At 50.4% G+C, this 25,737-nt stretch overlaps 1 protein-coding gene across 5 annotated transcripts in view; it reads left to right on the top strand.

The window, feature by feature from the left end:
• Positions 1-17,346, top strand: part of FAM189A2 (family with sequence similarity 189 member A2) — a 55,112-nt gene extending 37,766 nt beyond the window's left edge. The window contains exons 5-11 of one of the 5 annotated variants that reach the window (XM_036330891.1): positions 339-446; positions 589-722; positions 8,102-8,231; positions 8,404-8,482; positions 10,800-10,952; positions 13,414-13,706; positions 16,451-17,346. In XM_036330891.1, coding sequence (XP_036186784.1) covers positions 339-446; positions 589-722; positions 8,102-8,231; positions 8,404-8,482; positions 10,800-10,952; positions 13,414-13,706; positions 16,451-16,651 — 1,098 coding nt within the window. In that variant the 3' untranslated portion in view covers positions 16,652-17,346. Of the gene's footprint in view, positions 1-338; positions 447-588; positions 723-8,101; positions 8,232-8,403; positions 8,483-10,185; positions 10,392-10,799; positions 10,953-11,781; positions 12,101-13,413; positions 13,707-14,218; positions 16,422-16,450 lie in introns of those variants that run through there. The other 4 variants (XM_036330893.1, XM_036330894.1, XM_036330895.1 and 1 more) reach the window with 4 other exon arrangements.
• Positions 17,347-25,737: the final 8,391 nt, after the last annotated feature.

Here is a 25,737-nt window from a genome sequence, read left to right as displayed (position 1 = left end):
GGAAAAGAGAGAGAGAGAAAGAGAGAGAGAAACATCGATTGGTTTCCTCTGGACTCATCCCTACTGGGGATAAAACCCGCAACCTAGGTATGTGCCCTGACTGGGAAATCGAACCCAGAATGTTTTGGGTGTGCGATGCTCCAACCAACTGAGCCACCTGGCTGGGCACACTAGCATTTTGGGGGGCCTTTACCATGTAATTCCTTTACATGACTTTTCTCATGGGAATCACCTTACTGGGACAGGGCAGTGTTATTAGTTATGTTTAAAAGTTTTTATATTGCATTCTGGTCACCTGCTTTAAAGTGCTCAGTGACGTCTCTGTTTCCTTGTCCCAGAAAGTCCTTTTTGCCCTGTGTGCCTTGAATGCCCTGACCACCACCGTCTGCTTGGTGGCCGCCGCCCTGCGCTACGTCCAGATCTTTGCCGCCAGGAGGTCCTGCAGCGTAAGTCCCCGCGAGGTGGCACCGCCACTGTGATTCTGCGGAACCGCCCAGGCCTTTTCTGTGCGGGTTGCTTACCACACCCCCCCCCCCCCCCGAGCCTCAGGGGTGCAGGCGGCTGACTAATGCGGTGTTGTTTCATTAGGATGAATCCCAGATTTCTGCCGAGGAAGTGGAAGAACAGGGACGCATCCCAGACCCCGACGACTTCGTGCCACCGGTGCCCCCCCCTTCCTATTTCGCCACATTCTACTCCTGCACACCCCGGATGAACCGCAGGTGCCATTTCTAAGCCCCCACCCCACCCGGTTCTCTGAGGGGTGCTCTTAGTTTTGAGGACTGGAGCCCTGGACTTTTCTCCTAAATCTGGACAGATTGTGTTATTTGGGGGGATTTTAAAATTTATTTCCTTCTCTCTCTCTCTCTCTCTCTCTCTCTCTCTCTCTCTCTCTCTCTTTCTCTTTGATAAACTGCATGAAACCAAAGAAAAGTCAGACCTTGACCTAAGGATATACTTTTTCAATTTCAATTAGCTTCCCAGGAAAACTGACACCCAGGGAGATAACAGCTGTAATTTGACATGATTGAGAGCTGCGTTGCCCTGGAAACGTGCTCAGTTAGGCCAAATTGATGTTCATTATAACACCATCAGCAGGCCCCCAAATCATGCAGTTCTTCCCAGCCATTAAAAAATGGTGAATTATTAATTACTTCTCTCTGGTCTAGAAAAAGTAGACACTAGGCTTACTATCGTTTTCAAATTCTAGCTCCAAATTTGATCGTTTCTTTTTTATTTTATTTTATATATATATATATATATATATATATATATATATATATATATATATATATTTAAATCCTCACCTGAGGATATTTTTCCATTGATTTTTAGAGAGAGTGGAAGAGAGAGGGGAAGACAGAGAGAAATATTGATGTGAGAGAAACACATTGGTTGCCTCTGGCACTCAACCCGACCAGTGCTCGGGTGGGGGAGGAGCCTGCAACCCAGGTATGTGCCCTTGACCTGGGAAACTTCGGTCCACAGACTGACCCTCTAGCCACTGAGCCAAACCAGCTAGGGCTGATTATCTATTTCTTAACTCTCAGGAATTGTTATTTGAAGAATGAAATGCTGCAACCCTTCCTCTGATTGTTACCAAGCGCTAGAATTGTAACTCTCTAAGAAATGACTTTATTCATTCAACAAACATTTAATCCCTTCTCTGCTGCTTACTAACTAATCACTGTGCTGGGTTATTGAGATTCAAAATGGGTGAGACGCACCCCCTCTGCATATGGAGGAACTCACAGCCCAGGCCCTGCAGAGCGAGTGTGGTTAGGACCCAGGAAGTAGTGTCAGAGGAGAGGACTTACGTGCACCGAGGAGGACCCTGCCCTGGGTGGGCCGCAGGGAGCTTGAAGGAAGAGTCAGGGTTGGCGTCCTGGACCAGGTGATCTTAAACTGAACTTAGAGGATAAACAAAGCTATACTTAAGCTTCCAAAGAGAATCTCTGAATTCACAGAAAGACGAATGTCTTTAGCTTGATATTCAGAGGCCCAGGAATTTTTAATTTTTAATCTCTGAGGTACAGGTGGAAAGTTGTCAAATTTGGTGCCAGGAATGGTTTTTGGAAATCCATTTTTTTAAAATATATTTTTAGTGATTTCAGAGAGGAAGGGAGAGGGAGAGAAAGATAGAAACATCAATGAGAGAGAATCACTGATCAGCTGCTTCCTGCACGCCCCCTTACTGGAGATTGAGCCCACAACCCAGGCATGTGCCCTTGGCCGGAATCGAACCTGGGACCCTACAGTTCACAGGCCGATGTTCCATCCACTGAGTCAAACCGACCAGGGCGGAAATCCATTTTCTAATGCTTGGGGCAGCCATACGTGACCCTGGAACAGGTCACCAGGGTTAGCTACCGCCAGATGCTGTTAATGCTCTCTTCCTTGTGTTGGAGTCATACTTAAACCCCACCTCCAGGCCCCCATCTGGCCACCCCCCTAGGTGGAGGTAGAGATGACCACAGAGCCAGAGGGGGAGGCTGCTGGCGGGGTCGGATGGGCTGGGGTGACCGAGGAACTCAACGCTTGAAGCTTCAGGGGCCAAGACAGCCTCCTTAGTCTCTTAGGAAATGAGCCAGAATTACAGGGGCCATAGAGATAGCCACAAGACCCATATTCTTTGTGCACGTTAGGACACGTTTGCTAAAAACCTTAGCCCGATCTCAGGCTGCATGCAGAGGGCTCATGGGAAGGCGGTAAACTGCCTGGCGTTTCCTGGTTTGGGAGAGAAAAGCCCTTCAACAAGAAGACTTCCTTGGCCCTTGAGGCCGTGGTTGAGCACTCGGTTGACCCAAGAGGAGGCAACAGATAGATTTAGTTTCCTGTAGCAGCAGAAAGGGAGAGTGACTCATGTGGGCCTGGGTTTGGAGTTGTGCCTGTGGGGCATCTCCCCTCCTCCTTTCCCCCCTCTTCCCCTCTCTTCTCCTCCCTTTCTTTCCTTCCTCTCCCCTGCTCCTCCACAGTCACGGTTAGCAGGAGGGTATACGTGCATCTCTGGATTTGTCCCTCCTAGTTCTGAGACAGCCCCTAGCCAAATGTAGGTTGGAAGAAGACAGGCAAGCTTCTCATCAAGGGCATTGCTATTCAGAATTTTCTGGAAGGAACATGGGGAGAGGGTGTTAAAGCAAAACATGCTGGAGAAGAAGAAGACACTGCTGGGCCCGAACCATGTACCTGGAGCCCGAAAGCACATCTTCATGGGCAAACACCCCCATTTCTGAAATTCCACCGTCTCAGCGTGCAACCCACTGTCTTTTTTTAAATGGCTAGATTTATTCACCTCTCTATACATACTCTTTCTGGGATATTTTTAAGTTTAACCAACTTTGCTAAATTCTCGGTATAAATCAGCTTTATAGATGTCTAACCCCAATTGATAACTTTTTTTTCCTTGTAAGCAGGCAGGCAAAATATTGATGAATGTTATTTAAAAATTTCCATAACCAGTGGTGTTAAGTGTTTTCACACAATAGAGGCTCCCCATTTCCTGCTGGGTATGGTGACCTCTCCGAAGAGGTTTATTTATTTAACTTCTATAAATACAACCGCTTCATGCATTGGTCTCTCCTTGAGAAAGGGCTTCTCAAGTTACTGTCATAAACAGAGGCCCAATTGCAGTCCCGGCTGCTGGCCAAGCGCCGGTTATCTACTGAGTGAATCGATTTGCCGCCCGGGAAGGGGCTGTGCACCGTCGCCACCACCCCGGGGAGTCCCCATTCTCAGAAATGGGCTGGAGCCAGGAGTCAGAAAGGAGACTCTCTAAACGACAGGGTGTCCCAAAAAATGTGTACATGCTTTAATAGCTGATGGCTCAGTTTTGAAAAGGAGACGTAGTGTGATAAACACTGACTTTATAATTATTCAAAGTGTAAATATACATTTTTGTGACACCCTATATTTTGTGAACATGGACATGGTTGTACGATGGGATGTCACCTGCTGTAGAAAATTACAGAAGTGGGTGGGAGGCAGGTGGACCTGGGCATTTCTTAAAAGTGAAGAAATATGTATGTTTTTATTGATTTCAGAGGGAGGAAGGGAGAGGGAGAGGGAGAGAGAGAGAAACATCAGTGATGAAAATCATCGACTGGCTGCCGCCTATACACCCCTTACTAGAGACTGAGTCTACAACCCGGGAATCGAACTGTGACTTCCTGGTTCATAGGTCAACACTCAACTACTGAGCTACACCAGCCGGGCCATTTGCTTCCTTAATGAGATTCCAAACCCACCCTCAGGTTGACCCAGTGCTCAGCTGCTGGGCAGGGTACCCTTGCCTTGCTCCCCCCTTTAGGGGCAGCAACGCTACCACCACGTGCCCAGGAGAAGGGCGCACACAGCTTTCCCAGTGCACAGAGGCCAATCGCTCTTTGTCAAGGGCAGTCAGTTGCTGTATCCCCCTCGGATGAGTTCTCCAGGCCTATTTGTAGGATCATGTTCTGCACAATTTGTTTGGGTTTCCTGTTCACCTTCAGGGCCCAGGAGCACGAACCAGAGAAGGTTTCCTGGAGACTCTCGGATGAACTTGAAAGAGCCCAGGCTCTGGAGTCTCCTGAAGGGGTGACCCTGGGCGGCTCTTCTACCATTTCCGAGCTCCAGTCTCCTCATCCACCTGCGTGGTCACGGGGCTGCGGAGAGGCTTGTTACGAGAATATGGCCATAAAAAAGCTTCCAAAAGTGCACAGCTTCCACTGTGCTTTGTCCCTGTTCGTTGCCCTGTTTAAAACGTCCTTGGCATGTTCCTTGCTCGTAAGAAACATTTAGCCCTTAATCTCACCTCTGCCTTATCAGGTAGCAGTTTTCTAAAGATACTCATTCTTAGTAAAAATCTGATCATCTTTCCCAGATACAATGGGTTTCATTTCAGCCACCAGGCACCGTTTCCTTTGGTGGTGGTCTCAGCCCTGCTGTGCACTGGAATCGCCCGGGGGCACTGACAGCCTGTAGATACCTCCCCACCCCCCCACCCCCCCCACCCCCAGCCACCGGCAATTAGAGCAGAACTTCTAGAGGGGAGGCCTGGGCAGCCACGGTTTGGAAACCTCTCCCAGTGAAAGTCAGGAAGGATCAGGAAGAAACCTGCCAGGAGAGAGCGGGCCTGTTCCCCACAAACAGATCCTATTTACCCAGAGGGAAAGGAAATAAATGCAGAAAAGCCTCCTGAGAGGAAGGGACTTCCCTTCTGCATCAGCTGTAGCAGCATCTTCCATCAAAATGTGGCTTTCCTGGTCATTTTAATAACCAGAGAGGCCGTTCTTTTTTTTTTTTTTTTTTGGTCAATTTAGATAAAGCACATCCCTCTTCTTGTCAGTTTTCTTCTTGAAGAAATTTCTGTAGTTTAGGGTCTAAATGGAAGCCCTTTCTTCTCTGTGAATGTGCTATATTGGTAGCCACTGGGCTGGGGATATAAAACAAGGACCACCAGAGCTGACAGATAGACAGGGGTTCAGTTTCCAGGCCAGGGCACAGCAGTGAGGAAATGCTGCAGAGTTGGCTGAGGGGAGACGTTTGTAAGGGCTAGAAGATGGCTCGCCAGGTTAGGGTTAGGGCAGGGGTGGGCAAACTTTTTGACTTGAGGGCCACAATGGGTTCTTAAACTGGACCAAAGGGCCGGAACAAAAGCATGGATGGAGTGTTTGTGTGAACTAATATAAATTTAAAGTAAACATCATTACATAAAAGGGTATGGTCTTTTTTTTTTAAGTTTTATTCATTTCAAACGGGCCGGATGTGGCCTGTGGGCCGTAGTTTGCCCACGGCTGGGTTAGGGCATGAGGAGAGGAAGGAGGGGTGCCCAGGGCTCCTGGAGTAGACAGGTCACCGTGTGCATTGGTCTGGAAAGCAGCTGCAGGCAGGTCTCGGAAGGATATGGATGCTGGAGTCGCTTGGCGTTTATAGCTGTCGAACAGCTTCGGCTGCGTTGGAGCGTTGGGCAGGAATCGTGGGCAAGTCCCACTTGGAGGGAGAATCTAACCTCCCTTTCTTGGTAACTCCCAGGACCCTTCCCTCCCCTGGGAGAGACCCTCCAGGCTGGCGCCTCTCTTTAGACATAGTACGTCCTGTGTACTGAGCTGCACCTATCCATGCAATCAGGTGTCAAATATAAGCTCCCTTCCCACGCGGGTCAAGCAGGGATGGCAGTCTTCCTTCCGAACAAAGATCAAGGGGCAAAGGGGAGAGCTTTCTGCTTTGTTTTATTTTATTTTATCCAGGCTGTGGAAGTCTCATTCTTCTACATCCAGAATTCCAGAAGCTTTACTGTGAGGAAAACAGAACATTACATCTTTTCAACTTCCTTTCCTCCACCCATTGCATTTTTGAAAGTGGGCACCGGCCATAACATGGATCGGCCACACATCCAGAGAGCCCCTTTCCAGAACAGCAGTGCCCTGCGCTCGTGGCTCCAGAGCCCGTCTTCTCCTTCGTCTCCTTCAGTGTGTGTCCGTGTTTGCGTTTCAAGAGCAGACGTTAAACTTTGCTGTTATCTATTTTTTCCATCCTCCAATACTCCATGGATTGAATACAGGTTTTTGGGGTCTTCTGTGTATTTTTAAAAATTGAGGTACAATTGAAATTGGATAGAAATTCAGGTGTGCGACATAATGATTTGACATTTGTATATATAGCAAATGATCTCCACATAGGTCTGGTTAGCTGATGCATCCTTGGGAATTTTTAAGACCTTCTGTCTTAGCAAGTTTCAAATACAATTCAGTATTATTAACTGTAGTTGCCATGCTGTACATTACATCCCCAGGACTTATTTTATAACTGGGAGTTTCATTCAAAGGTACAAACTTCCTCTCGGCCGGCGTGGCTCAGGGGTTGAGCGTTGACTTATGAACCAGGAGGTCAAGGTTTGATTCCCAGTCAGGGCACATACCCGGGTTGCGGGCTTGATCCCCAGTGTGGGGCGTGTAGGAGGCAGCCGACCAATGATTCTCTCTCATCATTGATGTTTCTCTCCCTCTCCCTTCCTCTCTGAAATCAACCTAAAAATATTTTTTAAAAGTTATAAAATTCCACATATTTTTAGCTACTATTTAATTAATTTTTTAAATATTTTATTTTCCCCATCACTATTTATCCCCTCTATACCCTCTTCCACCCCCACCCCTAACCCCTGCCATCACCACGGTGTTGTCCATGTCCTGAGTTCTCTCTCTTTTTATTCTTTTTTGCTCAATCCTCCCTCCCTTCCCCCTCCCCAACCAGAGTTGTCTGCCTATTCTCTATCTATGAGTCTGCCTCTATTTTGCTTGGTAGTTCAGTTTTTTAACTATTCACTGTTATTTTAAAATTTAGGTTCTTTGTTACATAGGGGTGTGTGTGTGTGTGTGTGTGTGTGTGTGTGTGTGTATGATTTTCTGTGGACGCTGGCAGGAAATCTTGTGGGTTTTTTGTTTTTGTTTTCTGCTGTCAAGGGCCCCTCACCCGCATGACAAAATGCGCAGAGCCTGGCATGCAGCAAGCGCCCATCAGTGTTTGGTGAATGGCCACCCTTGGGAAGGGGCCCTCTCCTCCCTCTGCTGTATGCTGCTTTGTCTCTGAGCTCTGATGTGGTTGCTTTATTTTAAAAATTTACTTATCCTTTCAAATATATTTAACAAGTAGTGAGTTTCTACCACAAATCAGACATTAGGGAAACCCAGATAAGAACATTTTCATGTCAGAAATAATTGAGTTTCTCTGTGTCCCTAATTTTGTCTTTTCTTTAATTGGGGTGAAGTTAACCATTTGAAAATGTTCAATTCAGTGGCATTTAGTACATTCATGTGCAACCGTCACCTCCATCTAGTTCTGAAGCATGTTTTTCACCTCCAAGGAGTTCTATCTCCATCAATCAGCCACTCCCCACTCCATCCTTCCCCCCAGCCCCTGGCAACCGCTCATCTGCTTTCTGTCTCTCAGGGATTATTGTTTGCTTTTTGCCTGGTGGGTTTTAAAGGAACAATGGTATCGCACACGAGATGCGTTGCCACTTGCCTAAGGATAAGCATCTAGAGGCAAAGGCCAGCATGCGGGAGCTGCCCAGGTCCGCTGTCCTGTCTGTAGAACGTGCTTCCTGATGCCAAGATGCTTTTCCTAGGATGGTTGGTCCCGACGTGATCCCACTGCCGCATATCTATGGAGCGAGAATCAAAGGTGTGGAGGTGTTCTGTCCTCTGGACCCGCCGCCTCCGTACGAAGCTGTGGTGAACGAGACAGAACGGGAGCAGGTACTGTCCGTGCAGGTTCGCTCTGGTATGTTGACCACAAGTAGGCAAAGCCGCGTTGGGTACAGACAGCCATGGGAGACCGTTTGCTCTGCAGATCCTTTTAAGTTCACGGAGCCCAGATGATGCTTGAGTTGAATATCAACCAATATTCCTCTCTTTTCCTGTGATGCAGACGTCTTCATTCCAAATATCAGAGGGGTCAGAAGCCGCCACCAGCCCGATGGAACCGATCGGCGTGCCGGTGACTCACGGTAATGCACATGGTCACTGCCCGCCCCTGTGAGGCAGTAAGTTAAAACGTGGTAAAATAATGATCTCCGTGGTATTTCGTTGGAGGTCAGATATTCTTGGAGCTACAGCCTATGCAGGTGCAAAACTACTATCAACATTTAGGGCATACAAGTGGGAGATAACATTGAACAGAAATACAGATAATTCTAGAATCTGTTATGAGTTACCAGACTATTCTCAGGGACCTATGACATAGATTAGAGTTTAATTTGGCATTCCTGTATTTTCCAACCTAAGATTTTTTCTTCTGCTGTTAAAATAAGATGAGCTGTTTTGAAGAGAAATAAAAAAAGCATTTCATTTCTTACAAGGGTGATTTGCTGTGAGATCATGCTCAGGCCATGCTGCCTTAACATGCAGGGAATTTTGATTTCCAGTCCTGCATTAAACATTAAAGTCGGTTTGTATTTATCTTTGCCATTTAAGGGGACATTGTTGCAGTTTTCTCTCTTTGGAGAGGTTTTAAGTGTCCCAGAAAATTGCCCACCAGGACAAAATTGCACACGGTGATAAATAAATAATGTTTAGCTATGATAGACAGAGGTGGTTTTTCAGCAGCACCGTTGGAGTTAGGTTTCTGTCCCACTCACCTTCGGTCTTAACGTAGAATTAGACAGTGCACTCTGTTTCCTGAGTATGTTTGTAATTCTTCCATTTCTTTTTTCTTTTTAAAAATCTTTATTGTTGAAAGTATTACATATGTCCCCCATTTTCCTTCATTGACCCCTTCTAGCCCACCCCTGCCCCCCTGCCCCAGGCATTTGCCTCCCTGTTGTCTTATGATATATACATAGAAGCTCTTTGGTTGATCTCTTCCCACCCATCCACCCACCCATCCCTGTCTTCCCTCTGAGATTCCACAGTCTGTACTATGCTTCTATGTCTCTGGGTCTATTTTGTTCTTCAATTTATTTTGTTCATTAGATTCCACACATAACTGAGATCATGTGATACTTGTCTTTCTCTGACTGGCTTATTTCGCTTAGCATAATACTCTCCAGGTCCCTCCATGCTGTCTCAGAGGGTAAGAGATCCTTCTTTTTTACTGCTGCTAGTGTTCCATGGTGTAGATGTACCACAGCTTTTTTATCCACTCATGTACTGATGGGCACTTGGGCTGTTTCCACATCTTAGCTATTGTAAATTGTGCTGCTATGAACATAGGGATGCATACATCCTTTCTGATTGGTATTTTGGGCTTCTTAGGATGTATTCCTAGAAGTAGGCTCACTGGGTCAAATGGCAGTTCCATATTTAATTTTTTGAGGAAATTCCATACTGTTTTCCATAGTGGCTGCACCAGTCTGCATTCCCACCAGCAGTGCACGAGGGTTCCCTTTTCTCCACATCCTCTCCAGCACCTGTCATTTGTTGATTTGTTGATGGTAGCCATTCTGACAGGTGTGAGGTGATAATCTTGTTGTTTTAATTTGTGTTTCACTGATGATCAGTGACTTTGAGCATGTTTTCATATGTCTCTTGGCCATCTGTATGTCCCCTTTGGAGAAGTGTCTATTTAGGTCCTTTGCCCATTTTTTAATTGTTGATTGCTTGTCTTCCTTTTGTTAAGTTGTATGAGTTCCTTATATATTTTGGATATTAACCCTTATCAGATGTATCATTGTCAAATACGTTCTCCCATTCTTTCACTTCTTAAAAACAGTTTCCCAGCCGACAGCTCAGGCTCACAAAGGATGTGAGTTTTACTTCCCCGAGCAGCAGTCACCCAATTCCAGAGTGGTTTCACTGATGCGTTCAGTGGCTACTGGCTCTTTAACTTGGCTCAACAGAAGTTTCATGGCCCAGCCTGCAGACACCCCCTGCCTGCACGTGGTCTGCAGCCCACAAGGCAGCACCTCACCTGGGCAGGTATTTCCCACCCACCAAGCCTGTCCCGAACGGTCAGAAAGCATGAGCCGGCTCGGAGCTCCCCCATGCCGAGGCGATGGTGTGGTAATGCACATTCCCTCTCTCACCGGGATGCTTCACTGGAGAAGACACTAAGCACCTTTAGGAAACACTGACATTTTGGCAGGGCTTCGTTATTTGGAAGTGAAGGTTTTGTTTGTCTAAGGCCTGGAGCGGTGGTTGGGAGAGGCAGCGTTTCTCACAGTGCCGGGAAATAAAAGCTGCTCGGGCCAGCCGCCTAAGCAAATGTTGTCAACTGGATGGCCCAGGCCCCAGCAGGTTTGGGCTCACAGGTGTTTCCTGCCCACATTTTTGAGGGCTGCAGCTGGCAAAATAATTTTTGTTTCTCCTCTTAAAAAAAATACTTAGATGGGAACATTCCTAACACACCTGGGGAAGAAAGCGCATCCACTTCAGTTGCCAACTCAGACCAGCCACATCCCGGGAGAAGCCGGAGAGCCCTCCAGCCCACGATGACAAGGTCGAAGAGCGACCCTGTGTTCCATCCTTCCGCAGAGCGAGGTGAGGCCGTCCCCCAGGCTCCCGCAGAGCACTGGCTTGCCTCCAGGTGCCACGTGAAAGCAGGTGGCTCCGGCCACCCGGGGCCCTGCAGTTCAAGAGATGCCTTGAGAAAATAAGATATTCTATGTGCACATTAGGGATATACATCTGCCCCATCTTTTAAGGCTGGTGGGTGTTTTTATTTTATTTTTGTTTGGTTTTTAAAATATATTTTTATTGATTTGGGAGAGGAAAGGAGAGGGGGGGAGAGAGAGAGAGAGAGAGAGAGAGAGTGTGTGTGAGAGAGAGAGAGAGAGAAACATCAATGATGAGAGAGAATCATTGATTGGCTGCCTCCTGCATACCCCCTACTGGTCATCGAGCCCGCAATCCGGGCATGTACCCTGACTGGGAATCAAACCCTGACCTCCTGGTTCATAGGTTGATGCTCAACCACTGAGCCACTCTGGCGGGCAAGGGTGTTTTTCTTTTTAAGTCATTGTCATCAAAAGCACTTGGTTGCAGACGATGCTGTGATAGGTACTACATGAAGAAAACAACGCAATCTCATTCTGATCTCTACGTGCTTGCGATCGTGTGGGAATACACATTCTCTCTCAAGGAAAAGTCAAAGGGTGGCCTTGGTTTTATCCCCTCTTCTATAATTTAATATCAGTTGTCTTTTTTACTGAGTATGAATGGACTGAATTATTTAAATCCCACCTTGTTTAAGAACTTTGGATAGAGCGAAACGCACACTTCATCCCCCTCCCTCTCTGTTTTGAGTTTGTTTGTGTCTAGATGTTACCTGAATATCTGAATACCTGAACATCTTCAAATATGTCTTCAGTGTAGAAAATTGTAAGAAATAAAGGAACGAAAGGAAGAAAATGAAAACCCTCTGTAATCCTGTGCACACCGGCTTCTCTCAGTGACCTGTTCTCACCAGTGCCCTCGCTCTCCTCCTGCTCTCCCCTTGCCTTCTCTGGGGCCTGGGTCACCCCTTCATTCCAGTTCTGTTCCTCTGACAGCCTGTGTTGTTGGCCCCAGTCTCGACTGACAGTGTGGGAGCCAGAAAGCACTCCTCGCCTCTCGTCTCACCGGTGGTGCTCTTGCATGGGGAGGAGCCCACCACCTCCCCTCTCTTCCTCCCCTCCCCCCTTCCCCCTCCCCCCCCCACCCCTGGGACTGAGTGCCTCTGCCACCCCAGCAAGCGGGCAGCCAGCCCTCCACTCCCAGACCCTTCTTCACTGCTGTCTCTGCCCTACCTGGCAAGCTGAGGGCTCGAGCTGGCCACCTGCGGGCTTCAACGGGAACGTTGCTGTCTGCACAGCTCAGCGAGGTCTTTCCAGAACCCCTTCCCATGCTGCAGCGCTGCAGGAGGAGGGTGGCCCGTGCTTACCTGTTGAGCCCTCCATTGTGGAAGGGACCAGGTTGCCTTCAAGGGACTGGTGAGGCCCCTGTCCTCACACCTGGGTGTCTGTAGGGAGTGCTCCTGGGAGGTCCTGGCTCTGTGACATGCCTGTGGCAGCCCAGGAGGACCGCTGCTCACCGCTGTTTGCAGATCCTCATGCCTACGTTCTCCAGAGGAAAAGGGTGCTCCCCTCCCTCCACCTGCTCTTCCACCCTCTGCTTCCTTTCCTCATTGACTATCTCAGATCCTGCTTGTCAGGCCTTCGCAGACTGAAATCTCCAGGGCCGCGTGCACTGAAGGCTGCTGGCTGGCTTCCGAACACGCGGGAGCCAGGCCTGCCTCCCACTTCACCCGCCTGAGGCGCAGCCGTGTCCTGCACCCTTACACGCTCGCTAAAGCAGGTCGTTGTGGACGTGAGAGCCTGCGGTGGGTTTCCCAGGCCCACTGCTGACTTCTGGAATGACCTAGTGTTCCTGCACTTAGATTTCTCTTTCTGTAATCGTCAGCCGTAGCGCTGCCTACAGCCCCGGTGCGAGCACTGATAGCATGTCAGTGCAGTGCCCTCGCGGATGATTAGGACAAAGGTACAGTCCAAGTGCACAGAGCCTTCCCCTCATCCCACCGGTCCTGTCTTTCCTTAGCCCCTGCCTCTCAGCGGCTCCTTCATCCTCCCCCTTGAACGTTTCTCCATCAGCCAGCCACGCTTTGTCTGCTTGCCCACCCGTCCGCAGACATGGCCATCACCCCATGACACCGCTGCTCCGCTGTGGTTTGTATGCGGGGTGCCCTTCCCCATCATCTGTCTTTACTGTGGGGGCCGTGTTTTCCGTGGCACCATAAAATGTGCTGGGGACATATCCTGTTGGCACTACATCAGGAAATAAGCTCATGTCATAGCTGTTGGTTTTGTGTGTTTTTTTCCTTTGGCAACATGAGAAGCGAGGCGCGCATGGCTGTTGGCATTCGTCCTGTGCTTCCCGCGCCGAGTGCAGCGTCCGTGCTGTTTCACACGCGGCGCGTGCTCGCGGGGCCACGGCCAATGGGTCCGCGCTGTTTGTCTGCCCGCAGCCGCTCCCGTGCTCAGCTGCGAAGCTGCCACGCAGACGGAGGGGAGACCGGATCTGGCGGCGGTGACCCTGAGGCGGGGTTTGCGACCCAGAGCTGCCAGGTGCAGGCCGCAGTCTCTGATAGACTACAAGTCGTACATCGACACCAAGCTGCTGGTGGCCAGGTTCCTGGAGCAGTCCTCCTGCGCCATGACGCCCGACATCCACGAACTGGTGGAAAACATCAAGTCGGTTCTGAAGTCCGACGAGGAGCACATGGAGGAGGCCATCACGAGTGCCAGCTTCCTAGAACAGGTAGCTTTAATTTTATTATCCGGTGTGAGTCAGATCCCTGTTTCCACAGCAGCCCAAATGCCTCTCCGAGTTCCTGTCTCGGGCGCCATAAGTTCCTGGTCGCTGTGTGAGGGGAAATGTGGTTCGGAGGCTGTGGGGGTGGAAGGGGGGTGGGGTGGGGAGTAGACAGGAAGCCCAGCACTTTCTTTTCGGGCATAGTGACTTTCCCCAGCCTTCTTGGCCCAGAGGAAAAGGAACCCGTTTTTTCCGGGCTGTGGATGCCTGGAAAAAGCGAAGGGTGCAGCTTGGGGCTAAAAGCAGGGGCCTGGGCAGTGGGGGTCACATGCAGCATCTGGCTCCCTATGTTGAAAGTGTCCCTGGATGTGGCATGTTTTCTCAGCCCTTTGACAATGACGGACACGCCTGAATTTTAATATGGGCAAGATTCTGGGAACTGTTCACATTCCCGTGAAATGCTTGGCAAGATATCTAAGCTGATAGGCCTGCATGGAACACACACCCTTTCTTTCCAGGTTAAATCGTACAACGCGATCCCCTGAGTGGAAGCCACAGGGGAAAAGATACAAGTGGGCGCGTGAAGGATCCTCTTAGACGTCAGGTCTCTCACGTGAAAGTGGAGGGCTGCATGAGGTGGTCCTGCACCTGTGTTTCTGAATGAAGGGACTTTCCTTCTGATAAGAACTGGGGATGGGCCACATCTTCGATTACCCACCTCTTTTTAAAAGCGGTCACCTTGGGGGCGTTGACTGCACTGCTCCAGGGGCGTGGGGTGGTGGCGAAGGCCGCGGTGCTACCTGGCTGCGTGCAGCCAGTGCCCAGCAGACACTTCCTGAGTTGAGATGGGCTGATTCTCAGGTCGCTACCAGCACCGGGATCCTGGGTAAAATTTCAAGGCAGTTTGACCCGATCCCCTTCTCACTGTCCTTTCTGTTCCCCTTTCTACCTCCCAGTCGCTTCTAACAGAAGCCACAGTCAGAGTCTCTCCCAGCCCCTAGGGGAGCCCGAGAGCAGTCCGATTCCTCTTACGAAGAGGTGCACGGGCCATGGACCCTCTTGTCTGCTTTCTGAAAGAGTGGTTGGCCCATGGCCCTGGGTCAGGCTCTAGGTAGTATCCCACGTAGGGGAGACATTTACGTCCGGGAGTCCCTGGTCTGTGCAAAACGTCACTTCCTGCCTCCTTTCCCCTGTGCAGCCTCAGTAGCCACTAAACAGGAGCGAGCATTTGGCGTCACTGAAAGGCTGCCGAGCTCTGGTGAGGTAAGAGCCAGAGCATCTGCCATGCAGGGGGTCTGGACCTTCTGCCAAGCCCTGCTCGCTGGGACATCACTGTGGGTAGAAGACAACAGGTGCTGTCGCCACCAGCATTCACTGGGCCTGGATCGCAGTTCAGGTGCTGGGACTGGTGCAGTAGACCTGGGCCATCTGCTGGAGCCTCCCAGCGTTTGCACATTCTCACTTTCTCTACATTATTAGGATGCATTTGTAGATCCTCTTCAAGTTTCACCAATTCAAAACCACTTCTCCTAACTTACACGTAACAACAGTCGATAGCTATGAATGTGGGAATTTTCTTCTTACTCAGGAAACAAGGACAGGCCCTAAAGACAGACAGAATCATGGAGTGTTAGCAAATCTGACATCTCATCTCTTGGAGGGTTAACTTTTTAGTGACCTTAACGTCTCACAATGGGCCCTGACTAGATGGCTCAGTTGGTTGGAACACTGTTCCCTGCACCAGAAGGCTGTGGGTTTGATCCCCAGTCAGGGCATATACCTAGGTTGTGGGTTCAATCCTCGTACGGAAGGCAACCAATCGATGTTCTCTCTCACCCGTCTCTCTCAAAATCAGTTTAAAAAATCATGTCCGTGGGTGAGGATAAGAAACAATTCTGAATGGTGCAAACTAAACAAAACATCATCCCAACGATTGCTCTATGATGTAGATGCTAACCAAGCACCGGGCTTCTCCCAGGCCGCTGACAGTGTTGTAGGTCATAGACGGGCTGTGCAGTGTAACAGACTTCTGTGCACTGGGCAGCTCTCCCCTCATCCATCCCAGTTGGGTGAGGGATTTATCATGCTTTTGTCATTTTTACAAAATAAGTCATATTATGTTGTCCTTAACGTTATGTATGTGGCACATGGCCAAAAATAGATCTAGCAGTAGAACCATTCTTAGGAGTTTTTACAAATAAACTGGATTAGTTGTTATGTTGTTTATTGAAGGGCTATTTGATCGGTTAGAAGCATCACTGGTTTTGGTTGACATTTTATAAACTCATTACCTGGTCACAATGCCAAATAACAGGTACCAAATGTTTGAGTACGTTAGTATGGCCTGGGTTCTGGTTGCAAGTACAGGTGTTGCGCCCCACTCCTCACTCACATGTGCGGGGAGCTGGGAACCCGCGTCTCTGACAGGCTCCCGTCCCTTCTTGTGAGGCCACAGTGAAACTGGGGAAAGTGATGAGCAATGTTCAGGATAAAGCAGGACATTGCAATAGATGAGTCAGGGAAGTGAGGCAGGGCTACCTGTGAAACCACAGGACATCTGAGGAATGTGTTAGAAACTTGAGAAAAGAGGCACTCTGTTAAGTCTCTGGAATTCCATGTGGGTTCCACTTTGGGAGAACGCCCTCTTTTCTTCCTCAAGGCAACTAAGCATCACAGGGATGGACGTAGGAGGCAGACCCAGGACCTCCGGTGAAGCTTAACCTCTCCCCACCCTCTTCCTTCTCTCAAAGATAATGGCCCCCTTGCAGCCCAGCCCGCCCAGGGCCCACCTGCCGCCCTCGCGGAGACAGCCCGGCGTGCTGCACCTGTGGAGCTGCGGGGACCTGAGCACCTTCGTGGCGGCCGGGAGGCCGAGAGTGGAGAGGAGGCCCCGGCGGGCAGCTGAGCGGCCACACAGCCTCATCGGTGTCATTCGCGAGACTGTCCTGTGAACCTCAGGAGCAGGAAGGAAAGATCCCCACCTCACCATGCAGTGTCCAGGGTGGGGGTAGGGGTCCCCCTCTAGGAACTGCTCTAAAAGGGGGGCCCTTCAGAGGACCTCACTCTATGGCTCACCTTTCTGCTGGCCTAGGGTTCTTCCGGGCTCATTTGGGTTTGGATGCATCAGGTTGGAGGCTGTGAAGGCAGCATCCCTCTCCCCCTCTGCTGGCCCCGCCCCGGAGTGGGTTAATGAATCTTGGCCCACACACCACCTTGTGGCTCTCTTCCTCGTCCAGCCCTGTCACTGGGGGCAGGTCTGCTGGGCTGCTGTTGATAGACGCTGCGGCCACGCGCTGCTCCGTGAGAGAGGAATTGGCATGCCACCCAGTGGGATCGGCCGCAACCCAGGCATGTGCGCTGACTGGGAATCGAACCGTGACCTCCTGGTTCGTAGGCCGACGCTCAACCACTGAGCCACGCCAGCCGGGCTGGTGTAAAGCACGGATGATCAACCCCATGCTCTAATCATCAAGTCCCTGCATAGATTGCCCTGCAATCGCTCTCTTTAGGAAAAACAGGGAACTTTTTCACTGACAAATCGTAATGAAAGACATTCAGGGGGAGTATTCTTGTTGATTCCATTTACTCATGCTTGCAAAACTAGAGATGGCTAAGGCAGAACTGAGAATAAAATGTTTACTTTGGACCTCTGGCCTCAGTGTACGACGTTTGTGTACGCGGACGGGGCCACACCTTACCTCACGGAGATGCTGGAACTTGGAGCAGTGGTGGTCAGGTTCGGGCAGGCCAACAGGCCAGTTTCATCTCCAAAGCACCTGATCCCCGTGCATAACAATGTGTCCTTTATGCATTCAGCAGGCGCCTGGCCAAAAGGCTTCGTGGAGCTGCCTTGTAGTGGGACTGTGAGCAATAAATCAGTGAAGTGATTACAGATTGGGCATTAGTGCTAAAAAGGAAGGAGGCGGTTGGAGAAGGCTTCTTTGCAGAAATGACATTTAAACTGGACTTGACTGTGAGGGGCAGGGAAGGGTGTTCCAGGCAGAGGGAACAGCCAAGGCAAAGGCCTCCAGCACCAGAGGCTGCTGTGGAAGCAGCCCTGAGTGAGGGGAGAGGTAGGGGGAGCTCAGGCTGGGCTTGATGCTAACTGTGAGGCTCCATGGGAGAGTTTTCAACAGGAGTAACAGATTTCATTTGCATCTCAAGAGATCACCATGCATAGTGGAGGCTGGATTAGGTCAGGATATGGAGTAAAGGAGGTGAGGAGCTGAACAAGGATGCCTGTGCTCCAGGTCCTGTGCTGGAGATTTTACACAGTCTCATTTCACCCTCACAACAGCCTGAAGGGGGGAGCTGTGAGTGTCCGCATTTCACAGACAAGGAAAATGAGGCTCAGTGACTTGCCCAAGGTCACTCAGAAGGTCTGTGGCAGTGATGCCCTTCACACCCCAGGAGCCCATCTCCAGAAACCACTCTGGTTCCCGGCTCCCAAACAGTAGCTGTTTGCCATTTCTTGTTTCTCTGAGAGAGTGGTTGTGAAGACTTCGAGCTTGGCTCATGGAAGCACAGACATCCTGGGCTCCAAGCCCACGAACTTTGCAGAGTGGGAACTGGCATGAGGTCAGGGGACTGAGAAATGAGAAGGGAAGGATTGTTTGGAGGTACTGAACTGGGGCGGAAAGTGGATTGTGGAGGCAGGTGTGCAAATGAGGGGGACTGGGGGCCTGCAAACCACCCACGGTCTGCCCACCGCCCTGGCTGAGCTGTGTTTGTGGAGGTTCCCAGGGGTTTCCCAGAACGACAGTCTCTGTGCTCACCCCTCACCCTCACATACTGAATTCCCCACGTAAGCGAACAGTCTCTCCATTTCTTTAGAAGTCCCCACTGTTAGCACCATGGCTGCCCACTGCGGGCTGGCCCACTCCCTGAGGTAAGCCCCCACCTCTCTGAGGGTCTCCATGTCTCACCCAGGCTCTCTGACACCCAGAGACCACCCACATAGCCAGGCTGGTTGCTTTTCTCCGTTATGGCTGCTTCGTTGCCCCCGACCTAGTGTCTCAGGGTCAAGCCAGGAATTCTCAGCCCACCAATTTGTTCCTCTCCCGAGGCTGAGAGACAAGGCCTGGCCTTCCTCCACCCAGGCCGGGTCTTTCCGGGCTTCTGTTTTTTTCTTACTGCAGGAGGACATTTTCCCAGCTGCATCTCTTTCCACCTTCCCTCTGAGCTTCTATAGCTCACCTCCAGCTGCCACACAGACCTCGCCACCTTCTGTGAAGGCTCAGGGAAGACAGGTGGATGCCTGTCATGGAGGTGGTCTCAGCCATCACGAGAAAAGGGAAATTTCCAGCAACAACCAGAAGAGGAAAGAACATAAAGGCTGAGCCATAGCAGGAGGATTTGAAGATTCGACCTCACAGCCAGGGAAATGGTCCATGTCATTCCAGCCTCTGAAGGTATTGGTGAAGTTAGAAAACTGACTTCTGTCTTGCTTCTCAGACTTTAAGGAATATTAAAATTAAAAATATTATCTAATAATAGACAAAGATGCAAATTGACCATACCTTTGCTACGCCCACCATCGGCTAATCAGAGTGATATGCAAATTAACCGCCAACAAAGATGGCAGTTAATTTGCATACATAGGCATGAAGTGGCAGAGCGAAGACTGAAGGCGGCTCTGGTGGAGCAGCGAAGGCTTGAAGGCGGCTCCGGCCGGAGCGAAGGCCTGGGTCCCGGGTGCCGGTGGAAAACTGGTGCCGGCAGCCAGGGGAAGGGAAGGCCTATTGCACGAATCTTTTCATGCAACAGGCCTCTAGTGTGTGTGTGTGTGTGTGTGTGTGTGTGTGTGTGTGTATGACAATATATTATAACTAGAGGCCTGGTGCATGGATTCGTGCACTGATGGGGTCCCTCAGCCTGGTCTGTGCCCTCTCGCAATCCGGGACCCCTTGGGGGATGTCGAAGAACTGGTTTCTGCCTGATCCCCACAGGCCAGGCCGAGGGACCCCACTGGTATACGAATCTGTGCACCAGTCCTCTGGTATGCATGTAAGATCTTTGGTTAATCTCTTCCCACCCTCCCCCATCCCCCTTCCCTCTGAGACTCATCAGTCTGTTCCATGTTTCCATGCCTGTGGTTTCCACTCCTGCATTGAGCACCTGCCCTCTGGTGGCCAGTGCGCATCATGGCTATCGGCCAGATACCATCACATTGGGGATTAGGGCTTTAATATATGGATTGTAAGGGGATATAAACATTCGGTGCATAGCACTGATTTACCAGGAAAATGAAATATTAGTAATAATATTAGTAATACTATTTATTAAAGAGATTTTATTTTTAGAGCAGTTTTAAGTTCACAGCAAAACAAAGCATAGAGGTTTCCCATGTACCCCCCCACACATGCACGGTCTCCCCAACGATCAACATCCCCCACCACAGTGGTACATTAGTTACTATTGCTAAACCGCATTGACATGTCAATGTCACTGAAAGTTTACATTAGGGTTCACTCTGGGTGCCGCACATTCTAGAGGTTCGGACAAATGTATACTACGTGTCCATCCTTGTAGTATCATGCAGAGTAGTTCTCTGCCCCCCAAGTCCTCTGTGCTCCACCTATTCCTCCCTCCCTTCCCCCTCGCTCTTGGCAACCACTGGACTTGTTGCTGCCTCCATGGGATTGCACTTACCAGAATGCCACGTAGCAGTGAGCATCATGCAGCACGTACCCTTTCCAGCTTGGCTTCTTTCACTGAGTAATGTGTACGCACTTAAGTTTCCTCCAGGTCTTTTCATGACTTGATCGTTCATTCAAACCCCTTTAAAAATTATTGGATTCAACAGGCGTAATGGTACTCTGTCAAGTTACTGTGGCAGAGCCCCGTCCTAATCTGAACTTGGCCTTGGCCAGGTCTGGGACCCACACTCCGAGTGCCGATGGTCGGGGACCTACTCTGGCCTGAGCGTCCCAGTTTCACCGGAGCCCGTTGTGTGTGCGAGGCCTGGCGACAGGGAGAAGAGGACTGGGAGAGGGAGGAGGGACAGGCAGACAGACATGCTTTCCTCTGCACCCATGGCTCCCCTCACAGGCTTTTTCTGGCGAGTCCCTTGGGATGAGGAGAATGGCCAGGGGAAGAGGCACCTGCACCTCCACCCAGCAGAGAGGAAATCAGGAAGCAGAACAAAGGAGCACATGGCCACCTCCCCCAGGCGGCAGGATGCAGGACAGAACAATGAGGGGGACGGGGAGGCAAGGGGCCTGGACAAGGGCATCTTTGTTTACCAGGTTCTCCTCCCTGGGGCCTCCGCCAGGGAAGCCAGGTCTGGGGCCAAAGGCACCACAACCCTTCCAGCTCCGTCTCTGCAGGAACCTTCACTCATTCAGAATGAGTCATCGTTCCTCTCTTGCAGGGTGGCTGTAGGTCCCAGGTGTGGGCAGGCTTTTCCAGCATCTTCAGATACTGTGCATAAATTCTGGTCCCAAAGGAGCATTTCATGATGGGGTGGAGAGACATGCCAGGCAGGAAAGGACGAGCAAAGAGAGTTGCTGGCAGTCGCTTGCTCTGGGAGGAGCTCTCTCTCCCACTGCACCGTATCTGCTTGGTGGAGGTTTTCAACAATAATCCTAAAGCTCAGAGGCCTGTCTCCTTGTTTTGTAGATGAGGAGCTCAGTGTCCAGAGAGGTAGACCAACTTGCCTGTGGTCGCACAACCTGCAAATGTCAGCATGCTCGAACTTCACCTATGTCTTCTGCCGTCAGTCATAACAGACTGCTTACTCTCCCCTGGACTGTGGCAGCATGGCACTATGGGAAGGTAAAGGAAGCCCACCACAGGGACTCTTAAGGCATGGGGACATGACACCAATGTGACACTTAAAAATTATAATAATGACCAACATTTATTGTGAGTCCTTCCAGAGCTGTCTTATTAACTTAGTTCAGGAAATCTTCACAATAACCTTCACAATTCACCAGTTCTTATGACTTGACATGATTTCTCTTGTCTAATTGCATTGGCTGATATCTCTAGTACCATGTTGAACAGTAGTAGAATTAGTGGACATCCTTGCTTTATTCTTGAACATGGAAGAAATGCCTTTGATGCTTCTTCTTTAGGATGAAAGAATATATATTTTATCATGTTAAAAAATATACCTGAATTCCTGAGTTCTTAAGTGTGTTGTTTTATTGGGGGTTTGTGTGTGTGAAAAGATGTTGGATTTTTCTCAGCATAATAGATATAATCATGCTTTTCCCCCTTAGATTTTAAAAGACAACTATGCTATTAATGGATTTCTAATAGTGAACCAGCCTTGCATTATTGAATAAATCTCATTTATTCATGGTGCGTTATTTTCTTAATGTAATGTTAGATTTGTTGTTTGTTGATATTCTCTGCTTTCTTTTTCTCCCCAGCATGCATCATGACTTAATAGAAACTTGCAATTTACTTATTTGCTTTTTGTCTCTTCTATTAGAATATAAATTGCAGGAGAGCAGGATTTTGTCATTGTTCATTGTAGTATTCCCAGCTCCTGGCACAGAATTGAGGCTAAATAAATGCTTGTCTGACCAAACAACCATAACCTAAAGGAAGTGAATATTCCATTGCCACCAAAGACCATCGAATTTGCCTTTGGTTAGTAAAAGGCATTTGACGGCTAGCCTTTTCTCTCAATAGGGAGTTCGTTCTCTTGGTACAGTGGTTCTCAACCTTCTCGCCCTTTAAATACAGTTCCTCATGTTGTGACCCAACCATAAAATTATTTTCGTTGCTACTTCACAACTGTAATGTTGCTACTGTTATGAATCGTAATGTAAATATCTGATATGCAGGATGGTCTGAGGCGACCCCTGTGAAAGGGTCGTTCGACTGCCAAAGGGGTCACGACCCACAGGTTGAGAACCGCTGCCTTGGTAGCTTTAGAGTCCATTTTTAAGAATTCTATTTCCACATAATGTTTTGTTAGTGTCTTCGTCTTCAGGAACAACATAACTCTGTCTGTGGCTTAGAGATTGGGGGTGGCAGTGGCCACTGAGGCTGGGCCTCCAGAAGAAGCGGGGGTGGGCTCACTGGTGCTGATGCCTCCGGGGGTGCGTGAAAGCACTGCCCCTGGTGTGCGGTGCCCAGGACACTCGGAGACTTGCGGGTCTGGGTCTGGCTGGGGAAGTGCCAGTCCAAGGGCAGCGTTGGCCATTTCTGCTTGCTGGGTTTTGGCATCATACCTAACATCCATTAACAAGGCAACTCCTGGCTGATGTCAACATATCACCAGGTGAGCTGTGCTGTGGCTCCCTGTGCACTCCCTTGCTTCTGGGGTCCAAGGTATAGAAGCCCAGCCCAGTAAACAGGCCAGCTCGAGCTGGATTGGTTGTGACCCTCTAACCCCCAGAACCCAGTGAGAGCCACTGGGTGGAAGGGTCAGGAACTCGGGGTGGGGTCAGTGGAGACCCATGGCTCCCCTCCTGGCTCCAGGCTGATGTGTCCTGTCCACCTACCCAATTTTTTTTTTTTTTTATGAATTCTTCCCCTTAGATTTTTTTTAAAAATCTGAGCAAAGCAGCAGAAGGGGAAGGCTTTATTGCACACCCACCCTCACCCACTGTGGATAAGCCAAGGAGTGCCAGTTAACTAGTTTCTCTTTTACTAAGGAGAGATGAGGATAATGCAGGCCCCGGGGCAGCCCCCGGGGAGAGAATCTAGACCAGGGCAGCCTCTAGGACCCAGGGGTTTCTCTAAATGAGAATGAGTTCTCTATTCCCATACAGCCCACCAGGTGGCTGTAGACTGTCACAGGTTGGCCGGGCCATCGGGACCAGGGCTGGAGAATGCCAGGAGGGCCAACCTGGGCACTCTGCGGAGATGCCTGGCCACCTCCACGCAAGCAGGCTCTCTGAGTACGTATCTCTACGGGGACCCTGACTCGGCTGCCGGCCACCGAGACTCTCCTCAGATAACCATGGCTAACACCCACGGGCACTGACACCACAGCCAGGCTCTGTTCTAAGTCCCAATCCCCTTTATCTCGTTCACTGTTCAGGGCCAGCCTCTGAGGTCAGCACGGTGATTGCCCCCATTTTTCAGATGCGGATACTGGAGCGCAGTGAGGAAATTAAGTAATTTACCCCATGCCTCAGTGCTCGTGAGGCAGACGAGAACCAAACTCACGCACTTGCCCACCTCCAGCCGCCCAGCAGTGCCAGGCCCTTGCTGTGGCACCATCAGGGGCAGAGGCTGCACTCCGGGGACTGTGCGTTCTCAGCTAAGAGCAGTCGGAGGCTTCCCCAAGCGTTCTGTGGTCAGGCCCGGACTGAGCGCCCTCCTCTCCACTTCCATTTCCTTCTCTGTTTGGCTTTGATCGCAGAGCGAGATGCAGTCAGGCTGCTGCTTACAGTGTGGCTTTGGGCAAGCCCTACCATTGTTAGGACTTTATTTTTCTTATCCAGAAAACAAAGGACCTGAGGTTGGTGGCTAAGGTTCCTCCTTCCCGGGCTCACCTTCTGGGATTCTAGGCGGTTATCTGGACTTGCCATTTCTCATGTCACTCCAGCAGAGGGCGCCAAATCCTAGCTCCTGCCAAATTGGTTCCTCGTTGAAAAGGGGTGGTTTAGCGATGGGAGCTTAGAGGTGATGTGTGTGAGCTGAGCGTGATGAACTCCTCTGTGTGTGTGTGTGTGTGTGCGCGCACATGAGCACAGCCTCAGAGTTCTTATCATCACCCACACCTTTCACCTCCCCTCCTCCCCTAGGTGAGGGCGGTTTCACCCAAGGGGGCAGACACCACCCACAGGGGACAGCGAACCCCCAGGGAGCCTGCTGAGAGGTGCCACCAGCCGCAGATCCCCCTTCATCCTGGTGACATAGGGGGACCCCAAAGGGGTGCTGCCCTCCGGGGGAGTGTAGAACTCAGGGAAGGAGCCCTTCACTCCCCCTCCTCCCCATGGGGTAACCAAAGAGAAGTCGTTCTCTTACCGCAAGCCATGGGAGGGAAGCCCCAAGAGAACCACTTGTGAAGTTGGGGAGCCTGCGCCCACCCTGTACGAAATTCATTCGTCACTGGGGACCGTCTTATGCAAACATGGCTGAGGGCCTGGCCGGGTGGGGGGAAAGCGCAGCACTGTTGTCGGTGGCGACAGATGGCTCATGGCACAGCCAAGTGAGAGGGGCAAGGGCACCTCGCCTTTCCCTCTGAGGGGCCGGGAAGGTGGACCCCGCAGGAGCTCGCGGGCTGGTGAGACCTGCTGGGGACAGCACCGGGGTTGAAGAAGGATGCTTTTTAGAGAGCTGTGTCCCAAGGGATGGATCATTGGTAGGAGGGGGCGAGGGTTTGAGGAAACCCAGTGCCTGGGGGTCACTCACTGTCAATATCGAGCCCCTACTGAATGCACTGGATTGGCCGGAGGACCCAGACGAAGGGAGGCCTGTGACCTTTCCAAAGGCAACTCCTGGAGGGGGGCTCTCCATCCACCCCACCCCAGCCTTCAAGGGGACGAGCAGAGAGGGTGGGAAAGCAAAGCCCGCCAGTGTAGCCTGGGGTGGGGCGGCTTTGAATGAATAGGAGATTGCAGTTTGCCAAAGGGAAGAATTGGGGGGAAGGCACTGTAAGAGCCAAGAAAGAAAAGTATGATGCTGAGTCCTCAGTGATGGAACGGGCACTTGGAAACATAAATAAAAGTCCTTGAACGCTCTGTGCCTCGGTTCCTCTCTATAAAATGGGTGTAAGAGTGGCTTCTACCTCTTAGAGCGGCTCTGGGGGTTAATTCAGTTAATCCGGGAACAGTGCCCGGCCCGTGTGAGGTGCTCTGAAGGCCGGCTATTCGTCTCCAAGTTGGGACTTCTCCCTACATCGGTGAAGCGTGTTTTCTTTCCCCTTTACTCAACAGCGGACAGCTGTGTGGTGAGGTCTTTCCGTGAGAGGGGGCAAAGGGAGGACGGGGTCCCTGGGGTTCGAGGTACAAGCTCTGCTTCCTGGGCTTTTAGCAGTGCTTGGGCAGGATGATTTCCCGTATTTGATGTGACTGTCACCGTATTATGAAGCAGCAGACCTCCCTCTCCCCCGAGGAGGGGCGAGGAG

This window comes from Myotis myotis, unplaced genomic scaffold (genome assembly GCF_014108235.1).
Source record: "Myotis myotis isolate mMyoMyo1 unplaced genomic scaffold, mMyoMyo1.p scaffold_m19_p_12, whole genome shotgun sequence".
NCBI classification, from domain to species: Eukaryota; Metazoa; Chordata; class Mammalia; order Chiroptera; family Vespertilionidae; genus Myotis; species Myotis myotis.
This window is presented reverse-complemented; position numbering and strand designations above follow the sequence as displayed.